This window comes from Sapajus apella, unplaced genomic scaffold, assembly GCF_009761245.1.
Source record: "Sapajus apella isolate SASKATOON/1434 unplaced genomic scaffold, GSC_monkey_1.0 scaffold40, whole genome shotgun sequence".
NCBI lineage: Eukaryota > Metazoa > Chordata > Mammalia > Primates > Cebidae > Sapajus > Sapajus apella.
In genome coordinates, this window is record NW_022436980.1 from 5,286,243 (window position 1) to 5,300,011 (window position 13,769).

At 40.0% G+C, this 13,769-nt stretch overlaps 1 protein-coding gene across 3 annotated transcripts in view; it reads left to right on the forward strand.

Moving 5' to 3' along the window:
- The window catches only part of LSAMP (limbic system associated membrane protein), a 624,303-nt gene that overhangs the window by 576,491 nt on the left and 34,043 nt on the right, over positions 1–13,769 (forward strand). For all 3 annotated transcript variants that reach the window (XM_032299314.1, XM_032299315.1, XM_032299316.1), the window contains exon 4: positions 5,125–5,259. In XM_032299314.1, coding sequence (XP_032155205.1) covers positions 5,125–5,259 — 135 coding nt within the window. The remainder of the gene's footprint in view (positions 1–5,124; positions 5,260–13,769) is intronic.

Here is a 13,769-nt window from a genome sequence, read left to right on the forward strand (position 1 = left end):
TTCACTCACGATTCCAATCACAGAACCACACAAACACAAATATACATATGCCTCTTTCTCAAACAAACACAAATATACACACATATATACCCTGCAAGATAAATTGCTTTTCATTCAACTGTGTGTAGGTTTGTGTTTATAGCTAATGTGTTTGCAGCCACTTACATGTAAATATTCAAATGTAGGTAGAGTAAAAGGAATAGCAACTCCATTTCAAGCACATTTTCCCATCAGTGAAAGACTGATCTGCTGAGAAGCTGTAAGATTCTTCTCAGAACAATGAAAAAAAAATGATCCATTTCCTAACATACTTTACTTGGAATTCTATATTTTTAAAGTCACGAAATGCTTGAATTTAGGAAGTTCCCTAAATTATATTTTCTGTGTCTCAAATAAAAGGAAAAACAGATACTATAATGATTATTACAGTAACAGTCTTTAAACATGTATTTTTTAATTCCAGATAGGGGGGCTGATTGTCATGTCCCATGGAGTTTTTGAGACTAGGCCTGCTCTGTTCAGTAAGCAAATATTTGAGGGTGAGGAAATGTGTGTGCTGCTCCCTAAAAGTTAACAGTAAAAGCTTATATGTAAATACATAGTTCTTTATTGGGGTGTGTGTGTGTGTGTGTGTGTGAGAGAGAGAGAGAGAGAGAAAGAGGCGGGAGGGGGGAGAGAGAGAGGAAGAGAGAAAGATGAAAGGATGGAAGGAGGCAGAGGGAGGAGAGAAAGGGAATGAAAGAAAAAAGTACCATGGAAATGTATTTAATTTCAAATGGCTCCTTGTTACAAATGCCTGGTTGACCTTATAAATCTAAATAAGTCAATATTTTGAATAGGAACTACACGGTTCACTAAAGTATGGAACTCCGAAGGCACTGTACTCAGAAGGCAGCACCTGCCATACTTTAATTGGAGTTATTCCTGGCTGATTTGCCTCCACATTGGGGAAAACAGGAAAGAACACTTTCCTCTTGCCATTAGCTCTAGGCCCTTCTTTCTGACTTATGAAGAAATATTAAAAGAACTAATATGTACAACTTGGGTAAACAGTGACTACGAAGGGATATGCTAATTATGTGCAAGAGTTTAAAAGGTGCGTACACTGAGGAGGATGAGAAGTTATTTAGCCTGGTAGTTGAATATTGCCAGGAGACACGAAAACACATTAAGCAAAGGGAGATTTAAACTAAACACTAGATCCCAGAATAAATATAACACTCAGTGATGTGAGCAGGCTTGTGGAAATTGGTTGAGACGTTTAAAATACCAAAATACTGAAATTTGCATTTCAAATAAAAATTTATGTAAGGGCAAAAAATAATAGGAACAAGAGAAAGACCCAAATTGTAGCCATAGAACTCGTCTACCAGAGAACTTAAACAATAGGTTTTCTGTCTGTTTCTGGCCTGAGGGTCTTTTTAAGGTTGAGAGAATAAAAGACAATGTTGGCAAGACCCTTGGGTTGAGAGCAACCGGTCAAAGAGAACTAAAAGAAGTGGAGAAAGTTGCCCTTTGGGGACAGGCACACAGGGGCAAAGGGAAAGAAAGGAACAGGAGAATCTGAGCGCATTTTGGAATTTTGTGACTCAAGACTCAGGTGGTATACTCCATACCTTAAAACGAGAAATGGCACTTGCTAAGACTGTATCATGCCTGTGTCCACAGGGAGCTCTGCTGGTTTCCGAAACAATAACTCCCCATGACAGACAGTTCCTTGGGACATGACCAGAGATGCCCCTGTGCGGTCCTTCAACAACAGAGTATTCAGCACACCCTTTCTTCCCCAGTATAACAGAACTCTATTAGGATCACCAAAAGGCGGTGAAGTTTTATGCCAACTTCTCTTACAGAAATACTTAGTCACTTTTCAATACCTGGCTCTATTCTCTTAAACTACATGAAGTGTTGGCAATAACTCTAATATCTCTTTGAGTTTCTTAATTCAGTCCAGCTTTATCTCAGTCCATTCATGTTACGGTAACAAAAATATCATAGACTGGGTAGCTTATAAACAACAGAAATGTATTTCTCACAGTTTTGGAGCTTGGGAAGTCCAAGATCAAGGTGCCAGTAAATTTAGTGTCGGATGAGGGCCCACTTCCTGACTCAGAGACAGCTGTCTTTTGTGTCCTGACATTGCAGAAGAGGCAAAGGAACTCTCTGGAGTTTCTTTCTTTTTTTGAGAAGGAGTCTTGCTCCGCTGTCCAGGCTGGAATAAGTGGCTCAATCTCAGCTCACTGCAACCTCTGCCTCCCAGGTTCAAGCAATTCTCCTGCCTCAGCCTCCCAAGTAGCATGCCACCATGCCCAGCTAATTTTTTGGTAATTTTAGTAGAAATGAGGTTTCACCATGTTGGCCAGGCTGGTTTCAAACTCTTCGCTTCAAGTGATCCGCCCGCCTTGGCCTCCCAAAGTGCTAGGATTACAGGTGTAACCTACCATGCCTGACCTGGAGTTTCTTTTATAAGGGCACTAATTCCATTCATAAAGTCTCCATCTTCATGATGTAATCACCTGCAAAGACTCCACTACCAAATACCATTATCACTTTGGGAATTAAGTTTCAACATATAAATTTTGGAGAAACACAAGCATTGGGTCTGTAGCAAGCTAACTCAACAAACATTTACTGAGTGACTAATGTTTATTGAGAGCCAAACCCTGTGCTAGTTCATGAGGATATTAAGAGTAAGGCATGGCAGCTGTGTGGCTCATAATCTGAAGCTTTGGCTCTCCAGCAACAGAAAAGCCCCCATGTCCTGTTAGATTTCTGTGAATTGGTCGGAAATTCTCAAGTGAAGCAGTAGAGATAATGCATTGTGGGAAAAGTCTCCTGGGTGTTACTAGAACAGACTAGTCAGGAAGGGCCCAGGGAATGCAAGCGTTTCAACTGGAGGATCCAGGGGACAGGTAAAAGAAGCATGACAACAGGGAGGGCCCAGGGGTGTCTCTCAATGTTTTAAAATCAGTTTGTGTCCTAAGAGTCTTAAGGTTGAGCAAATAAAAGGAAACACTGACAGGAAGGACCCTTGGGTTGAGAGCAGCCTGTCAGAACTGAAGGAACTGAAGAAGAGTTGCCCTCATGGGGACAGACACACTGGGGCAAAGGAAAGAAAGGAACAGGAGAATTGTTGGATGAGATTGGTTGGATGATGGAATACAGCGTAGCTTCCCCTGCCTGTAATTGGTTTGCACCTTGAGCCTGTCCCCACTCTATTGAGACAGCTACTCACATCGTGCGCTGGAGACAGAGGTTGCTATCAGAGAGGAGAAGCAGAAATGATGTCTCCACCTCCCATGTGGGTCACTTAAGAGAAAACTCTTATCCTCAGGTAGTTTAGGGGTAAATTCTAGAAACATGAGATCAAAAGTTTATCTGATAAGGATCTGTATTATTATCTGTTTATCAGGAACAAATGAGATTGTCAATACTTACAATGGTATGTTAGAATGCCAGGCCCCAAATACAATAAATATTGTTTTATTTTCTCTCATTCATCTTATTATTTACTTTCATGCTTTCATGGGTACAATCTTCCAGAATTGGTAGGGCTTTAGTTGGTACAGCTAAAAATAATCTCTCTCCTGCAACTTTATTTTTTTTTAAGAAATTCATAAAGCAGGGTAGGGACCCATAATCCACCATTTCTAGGTATTTCATGGGAATTGGAAAGAATTCAGTGTTGCCAACCATCTGTAAGATTATCCTTGTTCTCTCCTACTGACAACTCTGTCAGCCCAACTAAGCCTAACTAAGATTAAGTGTTATAGGTGGGAATGTTCAGGAAGGTAAGAAATCCTAAAACATCCTGAAATTATTATTAACTATTTTCTCATTATAATCTACCATTATTCTCAAAATAAATAATGCTATCTTACTTTCTACTTTACCTCTGCATTCCAGGTTTTTAATGAGCTTATACCTATTTCTGCCTGTTAAATAAACTAATTGTCGAAGTTGCCATTAGTCTTCAGGGTATTTATGTTCAGCTAGAAGTCTTAGCATCAAATAGTTGGCATGACACTTAGTCCATAGATACAATATACAGGAAAGATTTTTTCCCCCTTCAATCCCAAATCCTACCCCATTAATCCAAAACAGTGGCCAGTTACCTATTCTGAGAGTACTGTTTTCTTCCCTACTACATTCCACTTCGGTAACATGTAAAATCAGATCTAAGCACTGGTTTTAATGTTAGGAAGGGAGAAGAGACAAATGTAGACAGGGAAAAATTAACCTCTTATAAGTAATATTCAACTATATGCTATAGACTAACTCTAAAATGTTCTCAGTAGAAGCATGTGCTGGATAGTGTGCAGAACATCGGAACCAAATAATGTGATATTACTCTTGCCTGTTTTTTGTCAAGATTGTAAAGTTTCCTCAAAACTAGTGATATTGACAATTGAGAGAAGACTTGAAGCTTGGAATATCCCATAGAGTTGTGTAGTAGAATGTTAGCAAAGAAGCCCTGTGTTCTGTTGGAGCCTAGTTAACAGGTTTAGATGACATGTTTAGACAGTAAATTTGTCTTCTTGCTAGCTGTCTGTTGATTTGGTCATAGGGGAATTTCCAAAAAAGGAAAACAGCTTATGGCATTTGAGCAGAGCTAATAACCGGTACCATTTAGTGTAGGATGACCAGGAGCAAGATCCCATCATGGTTTCATGATTTGCATGTACCTACAACCAGCGCCCACTTTGTTCCAAACCCTTAACCCTTAACTGGTGAGTACAGACACCTATAAACACCCCAGATCCCAGCCTCATATCAGAATAATTTTGAAGGGGGACATAGCTGTCCCCAGGCCTCCCTGAAAGACTGACTCACAGTTCCTCTCTGTGGGACTTAGCCTGGCATTGTACTCTTGCTTGGCTTCTTTCTCATCCAAGTCTCATTTTCCCATTTTCTTTCTGTTTTTTACTGAGAGCATTTTCTACTCAATCACTTTCACAAGACTTTTTGTCTTGAGGTCTGCTTCTGTGGAATCTGATGTCAGACAAAGTACATTTTCAAATCACTGAAAGACATGTGAATTCACTGCTTTTAAAAAGAATAATGAGAAGATCTGCTGCCTATTTCAGACTTGAAAAAAGAATCATGAAAACCTCTGTTTTTCAGGAAGGGAATTTGAAGGAGAAGAAGAATATCTGGAGATCCTCGGCATCACCAGGGAGCAGTCAGGCAAATATGAGTGCAAAGCTGCCAACGAGGTCTCCTCGGCGGATGTCAAACAAGTCAAGGTCACTGTGAACTGTGAGTACAGCAGGACCCAGCAGGTGCTAGGTGCCCAGGGTGCACCTCGACCTCCACTGAGCTCTAAAGATTCCATTAGCAAAAGAGCATTGTATTTCGAGCAGATGCTCCTCTGGCCAGGAATGTACATTTATACATTGAACACATCCAAGGGCAGGACTTGGCCATTGAATTTGATAAATCAAGTCTATCAACTCTAAATATAATCCATAATACATTTAACAATACCCTCTCTCTTTTAATCAGACTAAAGAATTAAGAAAACACGATCAGACAGCACTAACATTGCTGGCGGTTGCTATTCTGCTCTCGTGGAAATCAAGGTCATACTACTTTAGAAAAAAACAACAATTTGTATCTGGTTTAATGGGAATTTCCATCTTAAATGCATTGTTTGTCAGGAGGGAATGCCTCAGGATTATATTTTGTCCTCCACTATTTAAATAATTGGCCTTGGGAACATATTAGAGTCACTGTGGTCAGATACCATGTGTCCCTGATGGCTAACAAGAATGCCTGATAAGTTAATTCCAGTTGCCTATTTGTCCCAAAGTATGGGCATTTAGAAAGGAAGATTTCACTAAGATGCATAGGTAAGTGGGCATACTTTCAACTTCTCGGATGAAAGGATTCTTAGATGTAGTTCAAAAGAGAGTAGGCGGGGGGGAGAATCTATATGATGTGTGTCACCCAGCACGGGAATAAAGAGAATTCGTTTACCCTGTTCAGTTAGCACTGACTCTGTATCACTCAGATTCAAGTTCCCACCTCACACAATTGTGGCTAGTGACAGGGACAAAGGGAAGTTTTCACAGTTCTTCCTTCTGTGTAGAATGTACACACATCCTACATACACACACATAGGCACACACAGACATACACGCACAAACACTTTAACCCATATTTGATACTACACTTGATCTTAGCCAAAAGGTCAAGAAGCTATTTGAAAGTATCCTTTAGGCTGTGAGGAGTACTTTCTGTCATCTCATGTCTTCCTATGTGCCAGAGATTTTATATAAATTCTCTTTTTCTCTACTCAATAACCCCAGTATGGTAGATATCATTCAGTCTATTTCAGAGTTTGAAAAAACCACAGCCCAAGGAGGTAAAACTGCCCATTCAAAGTGACACAGAAAACAACTCTAAGAAAAGGGATTCAGACTCAGGTCCATTTGACTCTAAAGCCCATGCTCTCAGGAGGAAGATAAGGAATTTTCAATTCCACATACCTACTACGTGCATCATTGAGTTAAGGGATATATATTGGCTGGGCATGGTGGCTCACGCCTGTAATCCCAGCAATTTGGGAGACCAAGGCGGATGGATCACCGGAGATCTGGAGTTTGAGACCAGCCTAGCCAAAATGATGAAACCCCATCTTTACTAAAACTACAAAAATTAGCTAGGCATGGTGTCACACGACTGTAATCCCAGCTACTGGGGAGGCTGAGGCAGAAGAATTGCTTGAACCCAGGAGGAGGTTTCAGCAAGCCAGGATTGCACCACTGCACTCCATCATGGGCAACAAGAGCGAAACTCCATCTCAAAAAAAAAAAAAAAAGAAAAAAAAAAAGATTGATATTTGTTGTTTAATCCCCAAAGCCATTTAAACCTATGAGATAAGCATCATTAGTCTTACTTTAGAAATTTGGAAACTGCGGCTTGGATCGCTGAGGAAACTTGCTAAAGTTTATGCAGGCCTGCTGGGATGCACTATTACCTGAGGCCTTGCTGACTTCTAAAACAAGCAGCAAAATCTTTTTCATACCATACCTAAAGGAATCCAATAGATATAAGTGACTCTACTATAGTTTATGGCACTCATTTCCAAGGAGCAGGGGGCTGCATTTCATGAGTTCTGAAGTGCTTCTATTGCTAGCTGTCTTCAAATTTTTTAGTAATAGAGTTTTGAAATGCAAGTTATTACTATTCTTTTATAATGCTGGGTATGTTTCAAAGACACATTAATGATTGCAATGTTATAAAATGCTTTAGGACCTTTTCATCACATGAAAGGCAACTTCTCTGGATGTTTGTATAAGTTTATAATTAGGTTAGCTTCTTTTATGTACACATAACCATGCCATCATCTTCCATCTCTTCCCTGACTTTTGGAGTCAAGATTTCATTTTCTCTTAATTGACCTTCATCTTAATTAGATTTCTGAAAGTCCAATCATGGTGTACATAGAAAATATTTATGCTTCCATTGTGTGAAACATCAAAGTGGTCTGGACTGCAGATGGTTCCCAAGATCAAAGCTAGCCGCCTGGGTTCTATTATCATTAGTGCAATTAGTCTGACATTGCTTCTTCTTGACTGTCCCCAAAGTGTAATTTAAAGCGGAAGAAAATACTTAGAATTTTCAAGAAAATACTTTTATCAAAATGTGAGGTTTTGTTAGTGATGAGTGAACCACAGAAGAATATGGACAGATCTTGAGATTCTAAAAAGATACTTCATAACAAATTATATGGAAAACTATAATGAGTTTAGTCACAGATCCAGTATGTTCTAACAAGCAGGACCTAGCATGTGCCTGACTTTATAAAAATTGCTCAGTAAACGTGTATTGAATGAGTAGGTGAAAAACTCCCAAATTCTGTCCTCCTAACATTTCTCCAAATTTTGTAAATATGGTCACAAATCTGGAAAAATATTTTATCAATTTCCTTTGGCATCATCTTTTTACCAAAACCTCATAAGCTGTGGTTATATATTAAAACCAATCAACACAGTTGTCCCATTGAAACAAATTCATCCAACTTAAATATAGTTGTATTAAGTAGATGAAGTCTCTCTGATTGAATTGTGGAGCCAAGCCTGCCTAGCAACACTCTTGCATACAGAGAAATGCCCAGGAATCATCTGTGTCACTTTACCTAATCCTGCTGGCCATGAAATCCGTTATTTAAACTGATTCTGCTTCCTTTTCAAAACACAGGCTTTGGAATTAGGTCGGGGATCAAGAGGGTTAAGATAACTTCTGGCCAAATAGATTATTGTAATGAATAGAACCTGAGTACCATCACAAGAAAAGAACTCAGGGCTGCTAACTTTCTCCCACCAGCATTTCATTGACTCATTTACTCAGTTGCCAACAGATGTCTGTTGCAAAGCGCTGAGAGACTAGAGCAGCAAAGAAGAGAGACGTAACAGTCTCTTCTGTTGAGCTCACAAACTGGATTCTATGGTCTCTCCTTTTTACTTCTTTTGCATAGCACTTCCCTGAAGTAGGCATACAGCATTACACATAGCCATTTTTACATGCAAAATCTATTTTCTAAGTGGTAGGAGGTCCTGGAATTTACAGAAAGCTAAAATGTTTGCTCAAAATCTCTTCAATTAAATAAGCTTAGTATAATTTAGACAAAAGACAGGACTTCTGGCTTTCTGTATCTTACCCACAATGTAGCTGTTAATTTCTTTCAGATACCAGTCCTAGAACAGTCTGTTCTTTCATTGCAGGTTCTAGGTGCAGTTCCTCAGTTTCGGTTCTCACAGTGCATTTAACTACTTTTTTTTTTTTTTTTTTTTTGTGAGATGGAGTTTTGCTCTTATTGCCCAGGCTGGAGTGCAGTGGCACAATCTCAGCTTACTGCAACCTCCGCCTCCCAGGTTCAAGCAATTCTCCTGCCTCAGCTTCCCAAGTAGCTGGGATCACAGGCATGTGCCACCAAACCCAGCTAATTTTGTATTTTTAGTAGAGACAGGGTTTCTCCATGTTGGTCAGGCTGGTCTCAAACTCCCAACCTCAGGTGATCCGCCCACCTCGGCCACACAAAATTTGTCTCATCCTACTGCCCAGTATACGTAGAATAATATCTAGCACCTAGTAAATGCTTAACAAATACAGACTATTAATTTTATCTGGACTCTTTCAATACTGGATTCTGCCTATTCCTGGAGAAATTCTTCTCAAAAGTTACTCCCAGCTCTCAAGCCTGTCCCGACCCCATTGACCAGCTAATGTTCCCACCTTCCACTTTCCCACAGGTCTCTCTCCAGACAGGTTCACATTGTCACTCTTCACAACTCCTTTTCCCCTTTGTCTCTTTGAATTCAGTTCTGCCTCCACCTTGGTGTCCAGAGCTAATCAATCCAACCAACACCCAAGCCGGGGCACTTGTGGAGCTGATATTTCTAAATGTAAGCTTGCCTTGCATCTGACAGCCATTTATTTAGAGAAAGAGGTTGCCTTAGAATACACAATTGGGACTGGAGACACCTGTTGCCTCTAGATAATGTATATGTATTTTAACTGGAATCTTCAGTGATTTGAATCAAAAATCACCTAATGAGAAAACATTAGGAAAACAACTTGGCTGTCTGTTTTTGAAACAGGGTCTTGCCTATCACCCAGGCTGGATTGCAGTGGCCTGATCTCGGCTAACTGCAACCACTGCGTCCCAGCTTCAAGCAATTCTCATACCTCAGCCTCCCAGTTAGCTAGGATTACAGGCACATGCCACCACAAGTAACTAATTTTTGTATTTTTTAGTAGAGACATGGCTTTACCGTGTTGTTGGCCAGGCTGGTCTCAAACCCCTGACCTCAAGTAATGTGCCTGCGTTAGCCAGGAAAATACCCATTTAATATGGAGCCAGACTGGCCAACTTCTCTGGGTACTCATAGCTACACCTATTCAGTCTCCATGCTCACCTTCAGTATATTCTTGCCTTTGGGAAGGTAATGGTAAAGACATATCCTAATATTTATAAATCTATTATGAGGTCTTCAGAGGAAATACTCAGTAACAATCCAGAGTATTATCATGTTTTATCATAATTTTGCAATATGGACAAGAACCATAATTTTCTGAGTACCTTCAGAGTACCAACGCTTGCTTAGAGGTTTCATGTCAATTCACTGTCGTTATCACACAAACTGTGGCCAGCTATATCAATCCATTCTCACACTGGTATAAAGAACTGCCTGAGACTGGATAATTTAGAAAGGAAAGAGGTTTAGTTGACTCACAGTTTCACATGGCTGGGGAGGCCTCAGGAAATTTACGGTCGCGGTGGAAAACGAAGAAACAAGACATCTTCCTCGCAAGGCGACAGGAAAGGGACTGAGTGGAGGAGGAGCTAGCAAACACTTATAAAACCTTCAGATCTCATTCGGTATCACGAGAACAGCGTGGAGGAACTGCCCCCGTGATTCAATTACCTCCACCTGGTCTTTTCCTTGACACCTGGGGATTATGGGGACTACAATTTGAGATGAGATTTTGAATGGAGACACAGCCAAACCATATCACCAATTAAATGGAAAGGTGTATTGAGCCTGGCCTTTCCCAGTGAAAAGTATTTACTTTATCACTGGCATTGTTTAATATACATTGTTTGATATTGCTAGCACAGAGTGACTTAAAAAAAAGGAACTCTAAATCAGTGTTCTTATCATTTCTAAATTATCTACAGACAATGTGCTTTTTATTGCCTACACCCTCTGCCTCTGCTGCTTTCTACATCACTGCACACTACCCATGGGAGATCATCTATATCATCCCCATGTAGACAGGACCAAAACAAAGTTCAGTGTGTGTAAACATGCTCTGACACAAAATCAAAGAGTGTTTGTGTGTGGTAGACTTGGAACTCGAACCCAGGTCTAACTCCAAGGTCCTCTGTTTATCCTTCACACCATGTGAATAATACTACTATAAAATAACAAATGTAATCACTTTAAGTGTTTAAAGAGCTCTCATGTGAATGACTTCATTTGATATTGACATCAAACCTGTGAGACAGGCATCATCATCTATATTCACAGGTGAGGGGCTGCAGGGGATCATTATGTCTCATGGTAACAACCTAAGTGGCACTAGCAGAGACTGAGTCTGCATTTCCTGACTTCTAATACAGGCTTATATCCACTGTGTCACTGCATGTTGTGCCACTGTTAGTACCCTGTAAATAATAGAAATATGCAATGTTTACCTTTCCATCTACCAGCATGCTCCCTTCCCTGAATGGTATTTCTTCCTATTAGAAATTCATTGTCCTCCTTGATGGGTGCAGCAAACCACCATGGCACGTGTATACCTATGTAACAAACCTGCACGTTCTGCACATGTATCCCAGAACTTAAAGTATAATATTTAAAAAATAAAAAAATGAACAAGTCATTTATATTAAAAAGAAAAAAAAAGGAATTCATTGTTCTCCAAAAGAACTCATTCAAATGGAAGTACCACAGTGGAGAGGTTCAGAGCATGGGTTTCAGGGCATGATAGACCTGGGATTAAATCCAGGATCCGTCAAATGATGTGAATTAGACCACTTACTAACCCTCTGTAGGCCTATCTTCTCTTTCATAAAATGAGATTAATCGTATTTACCCCCTAGGGCTAATTATTTAAGTAAAGAGGATATCTAAAACCTAGCAGAGTGCTGACATGCAATAAATGACTGTACATTGAGTTTTCTGTTCAGAATGTTACTCTTTTATACTAATATTCCCAATATTAGTAAGATTAAATGAATGATATTTTGTTTTCCAGTCCTCTGTTTGGTTACTATATTCATTCTTATTGAAAGAGTCTTGTTATTGGTGATGTCAGAAGAAGAAAGGCCCTATTAATAATTTCAGAGCATGGAATTTTGAATTAATGTAAACTGCAAGAGTCCTTTGGCAATTGTAAGCTATTCCAAAGTCACATAAAGAATAACAATGCATCTCTCTGTGCAGCATTTTTATGGAGCCACATTTTTATTATAACCATATTTTGAGTAAGGACATCTATTATTTTAACTACACAAGGCATGCTGCCGTGTGATTTGTAGTAGTGTTTCTTAGCCTCACCTATACAGAATTCATTACAAATGAATTTTGAAATGTTCATTTCAACAAGCCATGCAAAAATAAACTTGCACCATGGTGTCATTTGAAAAATATTAGAAACAATAAGCTCTTTATGTATTTATCAGTATTCATAGATTTACCCTGGTACAAGAAAATTCCTAAGTTTTCAAAGAGAGAAGCAAGTAGTTGGCTTTTGTAGCTGATTAGATTAATGCACTTGTAAGTGCTCAATCCTAGTTTACTACCAGCTTCCCCATGCTGGGGTCTTTGAGGGGCTAATAAATAGCTTACTGCTTAGTAATTCAAGTTCCGAACAAATTGAGAAGTAAGGAAAAGCGTGGTCAGGGAGACCTAAATGTTCGCATTTTTAGAGATCAAAGTGGCTAGAGATAGTAGCTTAGTGTGGCCGACTTATCTTCCCAATCATGGCAGCCCCAGGTGGGACAGGCCTGCCCACGTGAAGGCAGAAAGGAGAGAGCCCAGGTAGGACTTCTGTCATAGAGAAACAGAGGAGAACCTCTGCTACCTGCCAGAAGTTTGGTCCCAAAAGGAAGACAGCAAAGGGATAAGCCAAACAGGCCCAGTTTCTTCTTCCCAAATTTTTCAATCAGAAAAAGTCATTTGTTTTCCCTGGGTCCTAAGGTGGTAGGGGACTGAGGGGAAATAGTCACCAGTTGGCAGTTATAACTGTGTGGCTCCAGAAATTCACAAACAGTGGTTAAAACTTCTTTCTCAAATTGGAAAATTGAACAAACAAAATCATAAGCAAAATTATCTCCAGCCAACATTAGTGGGGCACTGTGCTACAGGTGATGGAGTCATTGGCAGCTTAAGAACCCAATACAGTGAGAAGAAGTAAGGACAGGAAACTAATATTTATTGAGTATTCTGCTGCTGGTTGTCTATTTCTTTACTTATGCATCTTATCTCAGTGAATGGCATTACACAGATGCCCCAGCCAGAAATCGGGGTGTTACCTTTTCAACACTTCTTTTCCTCACCCTTATGAAATCAATTTCCAGTCTCATCAGTTCTGAGGCCTAATATCTTTCAGCCTTCAAATGTACTTCCCTCCCTTGGGTTTCAACGTTTTTTGTTTTTGAGACAGGGTCTTGCTCTGTTGCCCAGGCTGGAGTGCACTGGCCTGATCTCAGCTTACTGCAACCTCCAACTCCTGGGTTCAAGCAATTCTTGTGCCTCAGCTTCCTGAGTAGCTGGGACTACAGACACACACCACCATACCTGGCTAGTTTTTTGTATTTTAGTAAAGATGAGGTTTTGCCATGTTAGCAAGGCTGGTCTCAAACTCCTGACGTCAAGTGATCCACCTGCTTGTGCCTCCCAAAGGGCTAGGATTATAGGCATGAGCTATCATGCCCAGCCCCAACATATTATAGATGAGGAAATGGAAGCAATGTGACTATAGGCAAAGTATTAAACTCTCAAGTGACAAAGGATAATGAGGAACAGAGCCTGGATTTGAGCTCATGTCTACCAAACTTTAAATCCAAGCCCAGAACCTCTATTCTATGTCCCATCCCTTTATTAATATCTCCCCACAGCACCACTACTACCAATTATTGGATTAGCCTTTGAACTGATGTGCTCTAATGATCTACATAACCAGTTTTAGTAGCTAGCTTATTCTTTTCAAAGATAAAGAAAAGGCTCAAACTGGTACAGTTGTTTGCCCGGACC